At 47.8% G+C, this 12,366-nt stretch overlaps 1 protein-coding gene across 7 annotated transcripts in view; it reads left to right on the top strand.

The window, feature by feature from the left end:
* Positions 1 to 12,366, top strand: part of Slc45a4 (solute carrier family 45, member 4) — a 68,340-nt gene that overhangs the window by 32,515 nt on the left and 23,459 nt on the right. For all 7 annotated transcript variants that reach the window (XM_011245401.1, XM_017316363.2, XM_030248266.1 and 4 more), the window contains exon 2: positions 7,167 to 7,801. In XM_011245401.1, coding sequence (XP_011243703.1) covers positions 7,558 to 7,801 — 244 coding nt within the window. In that variant the 5' untranslated portion in view covers positions 7,167 to 7,557. The remainder of the gene's footprint in view (positions 1 to 7,166; positions 7,802 to 12,366) is intronic.

The raw sequence follows: 12,366 nt of genomic DNA, 5'->3' as shown, positions 1-12,366 counted from the left end.
CTTCTCATTCTCTTAATACAGCATCAAACTCATTGCTTACGTGCTGTTCAGTAAAAAACAGGCTTGCTGTGTACTATATTTATTTCATTTGTACCATGGGCACTTCAGACTGCCTGGGTTCAACTGATCTTTTAAATTCTTGGTCCACTCATTGATATTCTTTGCTGTCTGCTGCCTGCCATTGGTCCAGTTTTACTGGTTTGTGGTGTTTCTGATCATCTGGAGAGAGGTGCTAGTGGGGATCAGGAAGCTGTGAACATCATGTCAGTGAATATCATTCAGGGCTGTTTGTGGTTCCATTACTACCTAGTACTACACTGTGATCTCTGTCAGATTTCCCCAGCAACTTTCTGGATTTATGTTGATGTGAAAAAGGCAGGTGGTTACTCCCTCTCCATACTTAACTTTGAACTTTGAATTTTGATCCCCCACATCAGGGTAGCAATTTGGTAAAGTCCTTTCTCTATGTTCCTCAAAAGTCCAGACTTCCACCTGCTCTTGGGAGTAGCTGATAACAGTTCTTAGAAGGCTATGCCACAGGGTGGATAGGGGTAGAATCACCATATTTTAAAGATATTTTCAACTTACGAGGCTCATTGAACGACTGCACTTTAAAATTAAAGAGCATCTCTTGCACTCCTGGTGTTCTGAGGGTATGGTGCCTCAATGTACATCTGTATATAAGTGTGAATGTGGGAGCTCCGACAAGCTAGTCAGCACTGAGCACTTGTTGACCACATGGAATCCGAACACACAGTTTGCACATGTGAGGATATGTGTGACGGGGGCGGGGGGGGCATCTGTAAGTGCCCTACCAGCACTCCTGCACTGTGCCCACACACACACACACACACACACACACACACACACACACACCTGGTGCGCCTAGAAAACATACCCCAGAACTTTGAGCCAAGCTTGGGGTACGGATCAGAGCTGCTGTGCAGCCACTTTTCCACAGCAGCTTGAAGGAAGTCACATGTTTTGGCATCAGTCACTCACATTAGAAACAGGACAATAGAGGAAGTTGTTGGTTGGAACAATCATTGATGCATTTGTCTGAGTACATCTGCAGACTTGTCACCAAGTGTGCAACTTGCTGGAGCAGGCTCCAAGGGAAGCATTCTTTGCTGTACTGGAGGAAAACTTTCCTGGGTATGTCACATGTTGCTTAATAGAAGATGCCAGAAGAAGCCACAGTTGCTCTTATGCTGTTCCCTTCAAGTTCTCAGGTGTGCAGAGCTGCCTTGCTATGAGCAGATGCAGCTGGTCCTTCTGCCCTTGCTTCCTGCATGCCATCATCCTTTAGCATGGGCACTTTACACTGTGTCTCTCAGAGGAAGCTTTTGCGTGTGACTACGTAGTGTTCTCTCCAGGGATGGCATGGGAGCAGCTCCTTCCAAGGAGCAGCTGTCCCGCACTAGGAGATAACGCTTTGGACATTGCCTTTTGGACAGTGAACCTACTGTTATGATAGTTGATTCTCTCCTAAAATGTGCTGGCTGAGTGCTGGGTGCTAGGCCTCTGGTCAGGAGTCAGGGCTCCACCTTGCTTGCTTCTTCAAGCTTCTTTCCTTTTTTGGGGCTCTGATGGGGAATACCAGAGATGGCATAGGGAGCCCACAAGGGAAGAATTTCCACCCCGCAAGGTCTTTGTGCCCAGGAAAGGCATAGCAAGGACCTAAGTTCCAACAAAGAGCTATGCTTGATTGAGTTCAGATGGAGAGGTCTCGAAAGAAATCTAGGATTGCCTTGTCTCTAGGGAAACGAATGAGCCAGGTATCTCTGGGATTCAGAAGCTCTGCCATTCAAGTCTGGGAATGGTGAACAGGTTGTTAACTTGGCTGGTCTCTTGTTTTTGTCTATTCTCAGACAAAAGCATTAGACACATTGAAATACAAAAAGTCAGTGGCCTCAGGTATATGAAGAGGGTCATAAAATGTCTGAGGGAGCAGGCAACATTATTAGCTTTCAAATGTTCACTGACCAAGGAAGAAGGGATATTGCTCACAGAGACATGGCAAGTGGAGTTAAGACTGAGCTGGAAAAGTTTGGAGAGCCCTCAAGGGCTTTCCTCAGAGAAGACTTGAAAGAAAACCAAAGATTAGACTATAGCGGACAACAGTTCTCCAAAACACAAGTGGAATCCAGTCCAGATTCTAAAAGGACTCCCCCCTTCTCCCGCCCCCCAGCTCATCAGGCTGCTTTTAAAGTCCATATGCTCATAATGAACGTTCTTGGAAATGAACATGATAGAGTAACTTGGAGAGTGCTGGGAAACTGCCTCTCTGCTTAAAGCAGGATTGAGGAGCAGCCAGGCTAGTGTGAGTGGAGGCCTGGCACCCAGCCTTTGACAGTGGCTTTAGCAGAGATACTCTTGCCGATTCTCAGACACTGGCCTTAAATACTTCCCCTCCTTTTAAGATCAGGGAGTGCCTGCCTGGGCCATGGCATCCCTCTTTTCTCCTTCCCCTGTAGCTCCTTGGATACCAATATGTATCCCTCAATCATCTGGGGTCCCTTTCTCCTGAGGGTGTCATCAAAACCTCCTTAATGTATGGGGCCCTTGGTCTAGTTGCCACTTGCTAGGGCTTTGAAGAAGAAAGGTTGGGCCTAGTGGCTATGCCAGTTGGCACTCTGATTGGGAGCAGATTGTCTTCCACAGTGCCCAGCTGTAAGTCCATGTCGGTCCAATCCCTGTGTGTTGGTGAAGAAATGCCGCTGTTCACCAGCTTGAGTCTGTTTTGTTCTGGCTACTAACATGACATTATTAAAAATCCCAGTTTGAAAAACTGCCCTGGCTCTTAGAGGGTTAGGTGCTTTGTGGTGGGTTGTGCTGTGGGTTGGCTGTGCCTGGGACTTAGTTTACAGACTGAGACATGTTCAGTAGGCCTGTACTTAATCACTGTTCCTTCAGGCCATCTGGAAGGTGCTCATGGCATTTGCCTATGTCAGATCTACTGTCTGTTCATCTGGACCATGTGAGCAGCAGGTACCCAACCCAGCACACACACACAAAATCCACAAGGATCCCAGAGAGACGAGACCTAGGATGAGGGGGCTGGTTGCCTTTCACCAGACATGGCTGTTCTAGAATTCTGGAATGTGACAGTAGCTAGGACAGGCCCCAGATGTCCTTCCTGCTACTGGTCTTAGGTGGTACATCATCATTCATTGAACCCCACTGGCTTGATGTGTGGCCCTTTTCAGTGTGAGCAGCAGGAAGACCAAGTTAGGGAAGTGAGTCCCTAGTGCATCATGAGGGACTGCTCAACAGCTGACTTGTGTGTTATCCCACCCAGTCCAGCAGCTACAACAGTATTGGCAGGAGCAGAGCCCACCGTCCTAACTGGGAAGGAGTCTGGGAAGGTTGGTGTGTCTTGAGCTGGTATAGAGAGGCAGGAAGCATAGTAGGGCTGTACGGTGTGAACTTCCAGGGAGCAGAAACAGCTACAATAGGCTTCTCTGATCCCAGAGCTGGACTGGATTGAGCCCCTTCAAAGATGGCAGCACTGTTCCAGGTAGATTGTGCAGCTCTATGCCAGGTTTTTCTGAGATAATGGGTGCTGAGACTGCCTGGACCTGTGTGCTCATCTGCGCACCATGCACAAATTCTGAATCTTTGAGTAGTGAGTCCCCAGAGTCCATCCATCTCCCTTCCCCACTCCCGTTTGATGTCTGTTTCTTTTTGCACCCCCTGGTCCTTGTGCCACCATGCATGGATCTAACCAGGTAAGGTGGAGGTGTGTGTAGTTCCACAGGCTTGGTGCTAGCTGTGACCAGAAACTGCACACTACTGTTCTTGCTTGGCCTTCTCTCCCTCGTACGCTGCTATAAATCCCCAGTCTGAGAAGTGTAGCGTTGCTGTGGAGACTGAACTTTAGTTGAGAGCATCACATCTTCAGAGCCAGCAAAGGGCTTGATGGCATGTGGTTTCCAGCTCTGTCTTGTGCAGCCTGGGATAACACATCAACAATGGTGATATGGTCAGGTCGGGTGGGAATTGGAAGCCCAGAAGCTGTTTGGATGGAGCAACAAAAGAACCTTCTCTATTGTGAGGAGATTCCTAAGGCTAGTTGACTTGTCTGTCTCCAGGGCATAGGTCAGCACCTGTAATCTCAGAAAAGCCTAGTGAGATCTAGCCTGGAGTCCTGGTTCTGCTGGACTGCTCAGCAGGTTTTGCATTTTAAATGCGTTGTTAAAGACAAACAATCCAGCAAGCCTTGAGGTGGTAATACATGCCTAGCACACCTTTAACCCCAGCTCTTGGAAGGCAGACTCGGGCAGATCTCTGAGTTCCAGGCCTGGTTTATAGAAAGAGTTCCAGGATAGCCAGGACTACACAAAGAAACCCTGTTTAGAAGAACAAAAAAACAAAATAAAACAACAACAACAAAAAACCCCTCAAAACCAACAACTTAAATAGACTATACAACAGAGGCTATCTGTGACTTTACAAGAAAGTTGGCCATACTTGGGTTGGAGTTGATTCAGATTTCTCATGCTGTGAGTGGATATCAGGTGACGGCTTCTCCTTCTACCTTTTGGGTCCCAAGGATATCAGGTTGTGCTCTCTGAGCCAACTAGCTGGCCCAGGCTCAACCATCTTATAGAAACCCTTGGACCAGCATTACTCAGCCTTGGGGCTGATGGCTGGGTGCTGCAGACTGCCACAGAGTGTGGGAGTGTCCCTGGCCAGTAGATACCCTGGTACATTGTGACTAGAACGGGCTGCCTAGAATGATTTGCACATCTGTATATTGGAGGTTAATTTTTGTCTTATTTGATTTTTGTTTTGTTGAGGTAAGGCCTTATGTAGCCCAAGCTTGCTATGTAACCAAGGACAACCTTGAGCTCCACCCTGTAAAGAGCTGATACTATAAGCATGCACCACCGCTTGGTTTCAGAGTTACTGCCTCATTTTACTGTTGCTGCGGAGCCAAGTCTTAGCACTGCATTTCAGGCACACCTTCTCTGAGGACTGAGCAGCAGTGGGTCAAAGGCCACTGAGCTTAGCTGAATGCTTTGGTGTTTGTAGTTATGTATCTAGGGCTGCTTGCAAAATAATCACTGTTGTTCTGTCCAACACCAGCTGATCTGTTTCTGCTTCACAAACTTCATGGACACATGTCCTGAAAATGTCCCTGTCACGAAGAGCCCTGTTTGACATAAGACTGGCAGGTTGACATGAATAAAGCCATGATGGTTTCTCTTGACAGTGACGGGACAAAAGTCGAGATCAAGAGTAGCAAGCTGGGGGTTAGGATCAGTTTCCCCACTGCTTTTAAGCATGTGTTGGAAGTGGCTCCTGATAAAATTTTGGAAATGTTATAAAGTGGGTAAATAGGTTTTTGTTGTTTTATTTTTAATTATGTGTATTAATATCCATGTAAGGTTATGTGCATATGAGTGCTAGTGTCCTAGGAGGTAAGAGGTGTTGAATCCCCTGAAGTGTTACAGGAAGTTGTAATCTGCCCAACAGTTGCTGGGAACTGAACTTGGGTCCTCTGGCAGGAAGGCCTCTCGACTGTTGAGTGGTCTGGCTATCTCTACAGTCCTTGACTGAGGTTTATATGGAAGAGGGGATAGGTAAGGGTGAGATTGCAGATGAGGGCTACAGTGTGGAGTTGCAGTAATACTGGGGACAGAGAATCGTTGTAGCTAGCTGAGACTGCTGAATCTTGTTCCGGGGGTGAAGTGGGGGGTGGGTCTGAGGAGTGGGTTATAGTTGCAACCAAAGAACAAAGTGAGTGGGAGTGGGTGGGAAGAGTTGAACGCGGTGCTCTGGGAAACCTCCTGGTGGGCTGTCCTGAGCCTGCCCAGAGGGCTGCTGAGAGGAGGACCAAGTGGTGCTCACCCCAAGCTTCCTGCCCGTCCTAGAAGGGGAGGGGGGAGGGGCTAGCTAGAAATCACCTTTACAAATAAGATAGTACTAGAAATACTGTATCCAAAGCAGTCATTGAGAAACGTTTGGTAAGTTATCAGCCTACAGACCCAACTTCATATCCCATGGGAATACTTTTTGTAGCCCTTCAAATGGAACCCAGCATCTGGAGGTCCAGCTCTCAAAGAGGTTGGGGTGGTGCACGTGCGCATGCCCACACTGGTTTGAGTCAAGGTCTTGCTGTGTAGTCAGGCAGATCTGGAACTCAAGATCCTCCTGCCTCTATCTCCCTGGTGCTGGCCTAACATCTGTGTGCCACCATATTGATGTCTAGATCCTTTCTAAGAGGACACACCCAGTTATCACTAGGAATTGATGCATTACCATTGTGTGTGTCTAAGTAGAGATAAGCTGGTCACAGAAACTGGAATGGAACAGACTTCAAGACGGGGCTCTTGTGTTGAAGCCCCTGGTAATGCCACACTTAGGCAGGGTATCTCTGCTGCTAGAAGTTAACAGTGTGGCATGTGTGTGTATGCAGGGTCTTTTAACTTTCATTTGTTTATCACTGTGTTTTCCAATCTAGATAGGTCAAGGGCTACTTCCCAAGCTGCTGCTGAAACCCATGCTGAGACCCAGCCTCAGCATAGATTTTTGAACTTGCCTGTGAAGCAGTGGGGCTGGTATTCCTGCACTGTCTAGCTTGCCTTTTCCACTTCTTAAAAAAAAAATTTTATTTATGTATATTGGTGTTTTGCCTGCATGTATGTCTGTGTGCCGGTGCCGGATGCCCTGGAACTGCAGTTACAGATAGTTGTGAATTGCCATGTAGGCATTGAACCTGGGTCCTCTGGAAGAGCAGCCAGTTCTAACCACTGAGCCATCATCTCTCCAGTCCTTCTCTTCTATTTTTATTGCACATTTGCAGGCAGTGCCTCATGAATCCTCTTGTGGGTCTGACAGTTGTTCTCCCGCTTCCCTTTCTTCCTTTGTACTCTCTTTTCATGATATTGGTGGGCCAAGAAGGATAGTCCTGATGCTTCTTGTCAACAGGACTACCTGACTGACACAGAGGTGTCAGTCAGTGTGTTAGTGTTAGCTAGAGAGTGAGCATTCTTTTTCCTGTCTACTTCCCTTCTGACTGCACTTTGTAACGCTACATCAGGTATAATTCTCAGGAGCTTGAGTGCCGTTGATGATGAGCAGGCTCCTGGGGGTCGAGTGGCAGCTGTGGTGGGCAGCGAGACCACCCCTGACTGCAGCTTGTCTTTGCTCTCTTGCAGATCGTCTAGCCGCTCGATGGGGAGTCACAGAAGACCGCCTGTGTGTGTCAGATCCCCACCTCTCTGTAGCAAGAGAAGTAACTACAGCGCCTTCACAGTCATGATGATGAAACTGGTATTAACTGAGTGGCCCTTATGGATTTTTAACTCTAACTCACAGTGAGCCAGCAAGCCATATGTTTACAGTTCAACCAAAAACCCTTCGTGTTGCTGCACTTCTTGTGAGAGGTTGAGACGCCTGTTGGTACAGAGTGGAATACAAGAGTTACTTGCCGTGGAACGCACCTGCAGCAGAGCGAGAAGACGTCTTAATTTATCATTGGAGAGAGATGATAGTATTATTTATATAGGTAGAATAAATATATATATAAATATATATATTTTGGTGGTAATGAAAATGGCTCCGCAGAATGCCGACTCGGAATCTATGCAAGTACAAGAGCTGCCTGTGCCCCTGCCAGACCCTCAGAAACCCAGAGACCCAGAGGCGGAGACCCAAGAGGAGACCACAAGCGAGGGGTCCATAGACAGAATCCCCACACGCCTATGGGTCATGCATGGGGCAGTGATGTTTGGCAGGGAATTTTGTTACGCGATGGAGACAGCACTGGTTACACCTATACTGTTACAGATAGGTAAGTCAGCACGGAGGGCCTGGCAACCGCCGAGCGTGCAGCTTTAGTCACAGCTGCCGAAACTCAGGGTCCTGGGGAGCACTGCCATGGGCCCTTGTCCTCTGTGACAGTTTTCTCCTGTTAACCTGGTTCAGGGTTTGTTCCTTCCTGTGGTTTGGACATTGCATTGCAGGTCCTCATGGCAGGGCACTTGAGAAAAGCTGGGCCTGGCCATGGTGGGCACACTGACTGTGGAGGTCTCTGGCTGGACCCCCATGGCAAGCCATCCTGTGTCACACTTGAATTTCACACCTATAGAATGAGGCTGAATGTAATTCCACCCCAAAGGTTCTGCAACCTCCCCGGTTGCCACTAGAGTGGGGTTGTCCCCAAAGTTTGTCAGAATCTTTGGTTTTCTCTGTAGGCACGGGAAGTTTTAAAAACTGAATTCTTCAGCTCTGAAGCTTCTAAGCAACTAGACAAAGGGCCACTCGATTTAGAAAGATCAGTTTTGTTCTAGATGTTCATGGAATTAGGATTAATAGTGTAAAAATCTGTCCACTTTGGTTGTTTTCGCAGTATTTCTTGCCAGAAAATTACTGTATACTTCCTTGCCTGATGAGAGCTAGCTAACCCTGATGTGCTGATGTTAGTCATCTCAGCGTGTGGACTGCCCTCCCCTGTGAGGTCATCACCACTTCTTCCATCACGTTGGGATGTGGCTTTGGCCTCAGCACACAGGTCTCTGTGGGAGCAGCCTTATGTCACTGCCTCATTGACTCACACACTGCTTTGTGGCCCAAGTTAGGAAAGTAACTAGCATGGGTCTCATCATGGAGTTCCATTATGAATTCTGGCAAACTAGCTTTGGGAATTAGACCTTAAGCTTTGCCCTGAGCTTCCAAAACCAGTTCTCAGAAGGCCTGGAAGGTGGCCAGAGGGCTTATGGTCCAGGTGCACTGGGGGCTCTCCTGGAGGGTGAGCAGGTGTTGAGCTTGACCGTGGGCAACTGCTCAACCCTTATGGGGCCTGTCATGTGAAGGCACTGGGGCAGACAGGATACCACATCTGTCCTTAGATGCCTCAGCCTCAGAGAGGCGGGGATGAATAACATGAAGCACCACCACCACACCCCCAGCCGTTTTGGAGGTGCCCCGAGGGAAAGAAACATAGACCATCTTGAGGATTGAAGACACTGACTTCTGGGGAAAGGGTACAAGACAGCAGGGCCAGAGGTGAGGAGGGTCATGCTATGGTCACAGAAGACAGCTTGTCTAGTGAGAGAGTGGGGGGAAAGAAGCATCAGGCTTACTTAGTGTTTATTTTGTCCTGACAAAGCCTTCTGAGAACTGGCTTCCATCCAGATCTTGTAGCAGATCTGGAGCCAGAATGGCCTTCCGTGTTGGTCTGCCTCTTATGTTATGGCAACAGTGATGTGATCGACAGTCCCAAGCTTCTGAGACCCAGGATACACAGCTGCCTGGAACCTACACACTTCATGGGCTATACTGTTCCCACGTAACCTTTGGCACTTTTTATTGTTTGTTTTTAAATATTATACGAGGTTGTGTAATTTTACTTAATTTGAGGGTAATAAATATTTTACCATGTACATCTCCCAAGTAGCAGGGATTATAGGCTGAACTACTAGTCCCTCAGTGACCCCATCTTACTAGAAGTTGCTATGACTTCTGGGAGAGATCCACATGACAATGAGGGCTCCAACCAAGAGCCAGCAAAGCAAGGCCCAGGGTTTTAAGAGTTAAGAGCTTGTGACAAGCCAGTCCTGCCAGTGCTTGGTGAGAAGCTAGGTGACAGGCCTTTTCCCATCTGAGCTTTGCCGTGACCACAGCCTCGGGCAAGACCTGCAGGTCAGTTGTTGAGAGACCTTGAGCCAAACTACTGAGCTGAACATCAGGTTCCTGACCCATAGAAATTGTGAGGTGACAAATGTGTAAGCCACTCTGCCTTGTTCCCCTTGTCATACAGCAATAGGAAGCTGATATGTGGGCTCTTGGTATTATGTTTGAAGTTTTATGGCTTCACTTTATAAACCCTTTATGATTTAGAACATAGTATTTTCCTGTTACCTGAGTATATCTTTTTTCCCTTTTTTTTTTTTTTTTTTTTTTTTAAAGATTTATTTATTTATTATATGTAAGTACACTGTAGCTGTCTTCAGACACTCCAGAAGAGGGCTTCAGATCTCGTTATGGATGGTTGTGAGCCACCATGTGGTTGCTGGGATTTGAACTCCTGACCTTCGGAAGAGCAGTCGGGTGCTCTTACCCACTGAGCCATCTCACCAGCCCCCCTTTTTTCCCTTTTTTAAAAAAAATTTTTGAGACAGTGTTTTTCCATGTAGCCCTGGCTGTCCTGGAACTTACTGTGTAGACCAGGCTATCCTCAGAGATCCACCTGCTTCTGCCTCCCCAGTACTGGGATTGAAGCCATGCTGTATATTCATCTTTCTAAAAAGTGTCAGACTGCTTTAAAATTTTCACTTACATTGATTGACTGACTGACTGACTGATTGATTGATTGATTGATTGTAGTTCTGCACTTGGTCAGAGGGCAACTTCCAGAAATCAGTTCTCTCCCACTGTGTGTGTGGGGTCTTTGGAATCGAACTCAGGTCATCGTGTTTGGCAACAATTGCCTTTACCTACTGAGCCATCTTACTGGCCCTCAGAGTGATTTCAAAGGACAGGTGTTTATTGACAAATATCTCTTCATAAAGTCTGTCTATGGTTTGTGGTAGGAAGTCTGCCCTTTCTTTTTCAAGTGTTCAATTTCCCATAGAAAACTTCCTGTGTGGAGGGCAGTAGGCAGAAGCTAGTGAGCAGTGTACTCGCTCAGGCTCAAACCTCTGAAGTCAGTGGGCCTGATGGCTCAGTCCAGGAGCAGCAGTCAAACAAGGATCTGCAGGGTTGCCCTTGGGCAGTGTCCCTGTGTTGTCCTGTGAGTACACGCCTCTCAGTGAGTTGTCTTTGTTGTTACACTGTTGTCTGCAAAGCTGGTCAATGAGCCTCCATGTTGGGTGCAGAAAGGCTGTCAAGTGCTGCTTACCAACTTCTTTCTGGCTGTCACCAGCCATGTGGCAGGATGCCTCCCTTGTCCCTCTGATGTACCGTACCAACAAGTTTCAAAGCCTGTGTTCCCTGTGCCTTTTATTACGGTACAGTTCCTTACATTGTTTGTTGGCACAGGGCTGGCTGGGACCTGTTAGCACAGAGAGGCCAGTGTCCTCTAAGGGGTTGCCTCAGTATCCTCCGCCCTTGATAATGATAATAAAGTCTGATTGTTCTGAGCCTGGTTTTCCCCATGGTGGCCCCCACGAAAGCGTGGGAATAGAGGAGACTCCAGAAGCTTGGACTGAGCAGAAGGAGGTGTGGCCGACCAGCCACCCTTCCGCCTATGATGCACCATAGCGTTTGCCTTTAGGATAGCAGCTCAAAGACCCCCTAGGTTCTATGTCATCTCCATTATTTGCTCAAATGGCATAGGTGGGTTTTGTGCCTGTGTGGTGGTGGTATTGGAAGGTGCCATGTCCCACAGCCAAAGCTGACTCCTTGAAAGCCTTGGCTCTCTTTTCCATCCAGTGCCAGCGGGTTTATTTCTATACCAACATGTCTTTTGAAAAGAGTCACACATCTAGAGTGCTTACACCGATGGAGTCTGGCACATGTGAGCCCTGAGTGGCGGTTCCTCCTTTACCTGGGCTCCCACAGAGGCCTGGGCCACATCACTTTGCACAGCTGCCAAGGAAAGTGAAACCCTAAGCAAGAACACCTGGGTAAGGACAAGGGCCTGAGCTCCTGGACACCAGGGTCTTTTTCTCAGGGTCGGCATCACCGTGTTACTCAGCTTGAGACGTGACAGACCAAGAGACTTCTTTTTCTCATAAGATCCCAGCCTGTGTCCTCAGCTTCCCACCATGCAGGAGTGTTCAGAATATTAATTCTTCTTACTATTGATACTTTGAACCTTTTATTTAGAGACAGTCTCTCTCTCTCTCTCTCTCTCTCTCTCTCTCTCTCTCTCTCTCTCTCTCTCCTGCTGCATGGTTGGCACATGCTCTGCCACTGGGTCACACCCTTGGCTCAGTTTGAACTTTTTACTTTTGATTTTTGAGACAGGGTCTCTCTCTCTCTCTCTGTGTTCCCCTGGCTGTTCTCAAACTTGCTATGTAGACCAGGCTAGCTTCAAACTCACAGAGATCTGCCTACCTCTGCCTCCCAGGTAGTGGGATTAAAGGTGCTCACCACCAAACCTGCTAGGTGTTTGTTTGTTTGTTTGTTTGTTTTGCTTGCCTGCTTGTTTCAAGACAGACTCTCAGTCTCCCAGGCTGCCCTTGAACTCCCTCTATAGCTCAGACAGGTCTTGAATTCTTGGCCTTTCTGCTTCTGACTCCAAGTACCTGGAATTCTAAGCCTGGCTACTGCTCATGTTGCACCTCGGCTCTTTTCTTGCCCCTGGTGAGCTCTTCTACCCACATGAGCTCCCTGAATGCCAGTAAACCTGACAGGGAAAGCCCTCTCTCTGGGAAGGAGCCCTAGGGTGGAGGTGCCAGTCTGTGCTTGGGG

Source organism: Mus musculus, chromosome 15, assembly GCF_000001635.26.
Source record: "Mus musculus strain C57BL/6J chromosome 15, GRCm38.p6 C57BL/6J".
NCBI lineage: Eukaryota > Metazoa > Chordata > Mammalia > Rodentia > Muridae > Mus > Mus musculus.
This window is presented reverse-complemented; position numbering and strand designations above follow the sequence as displayed.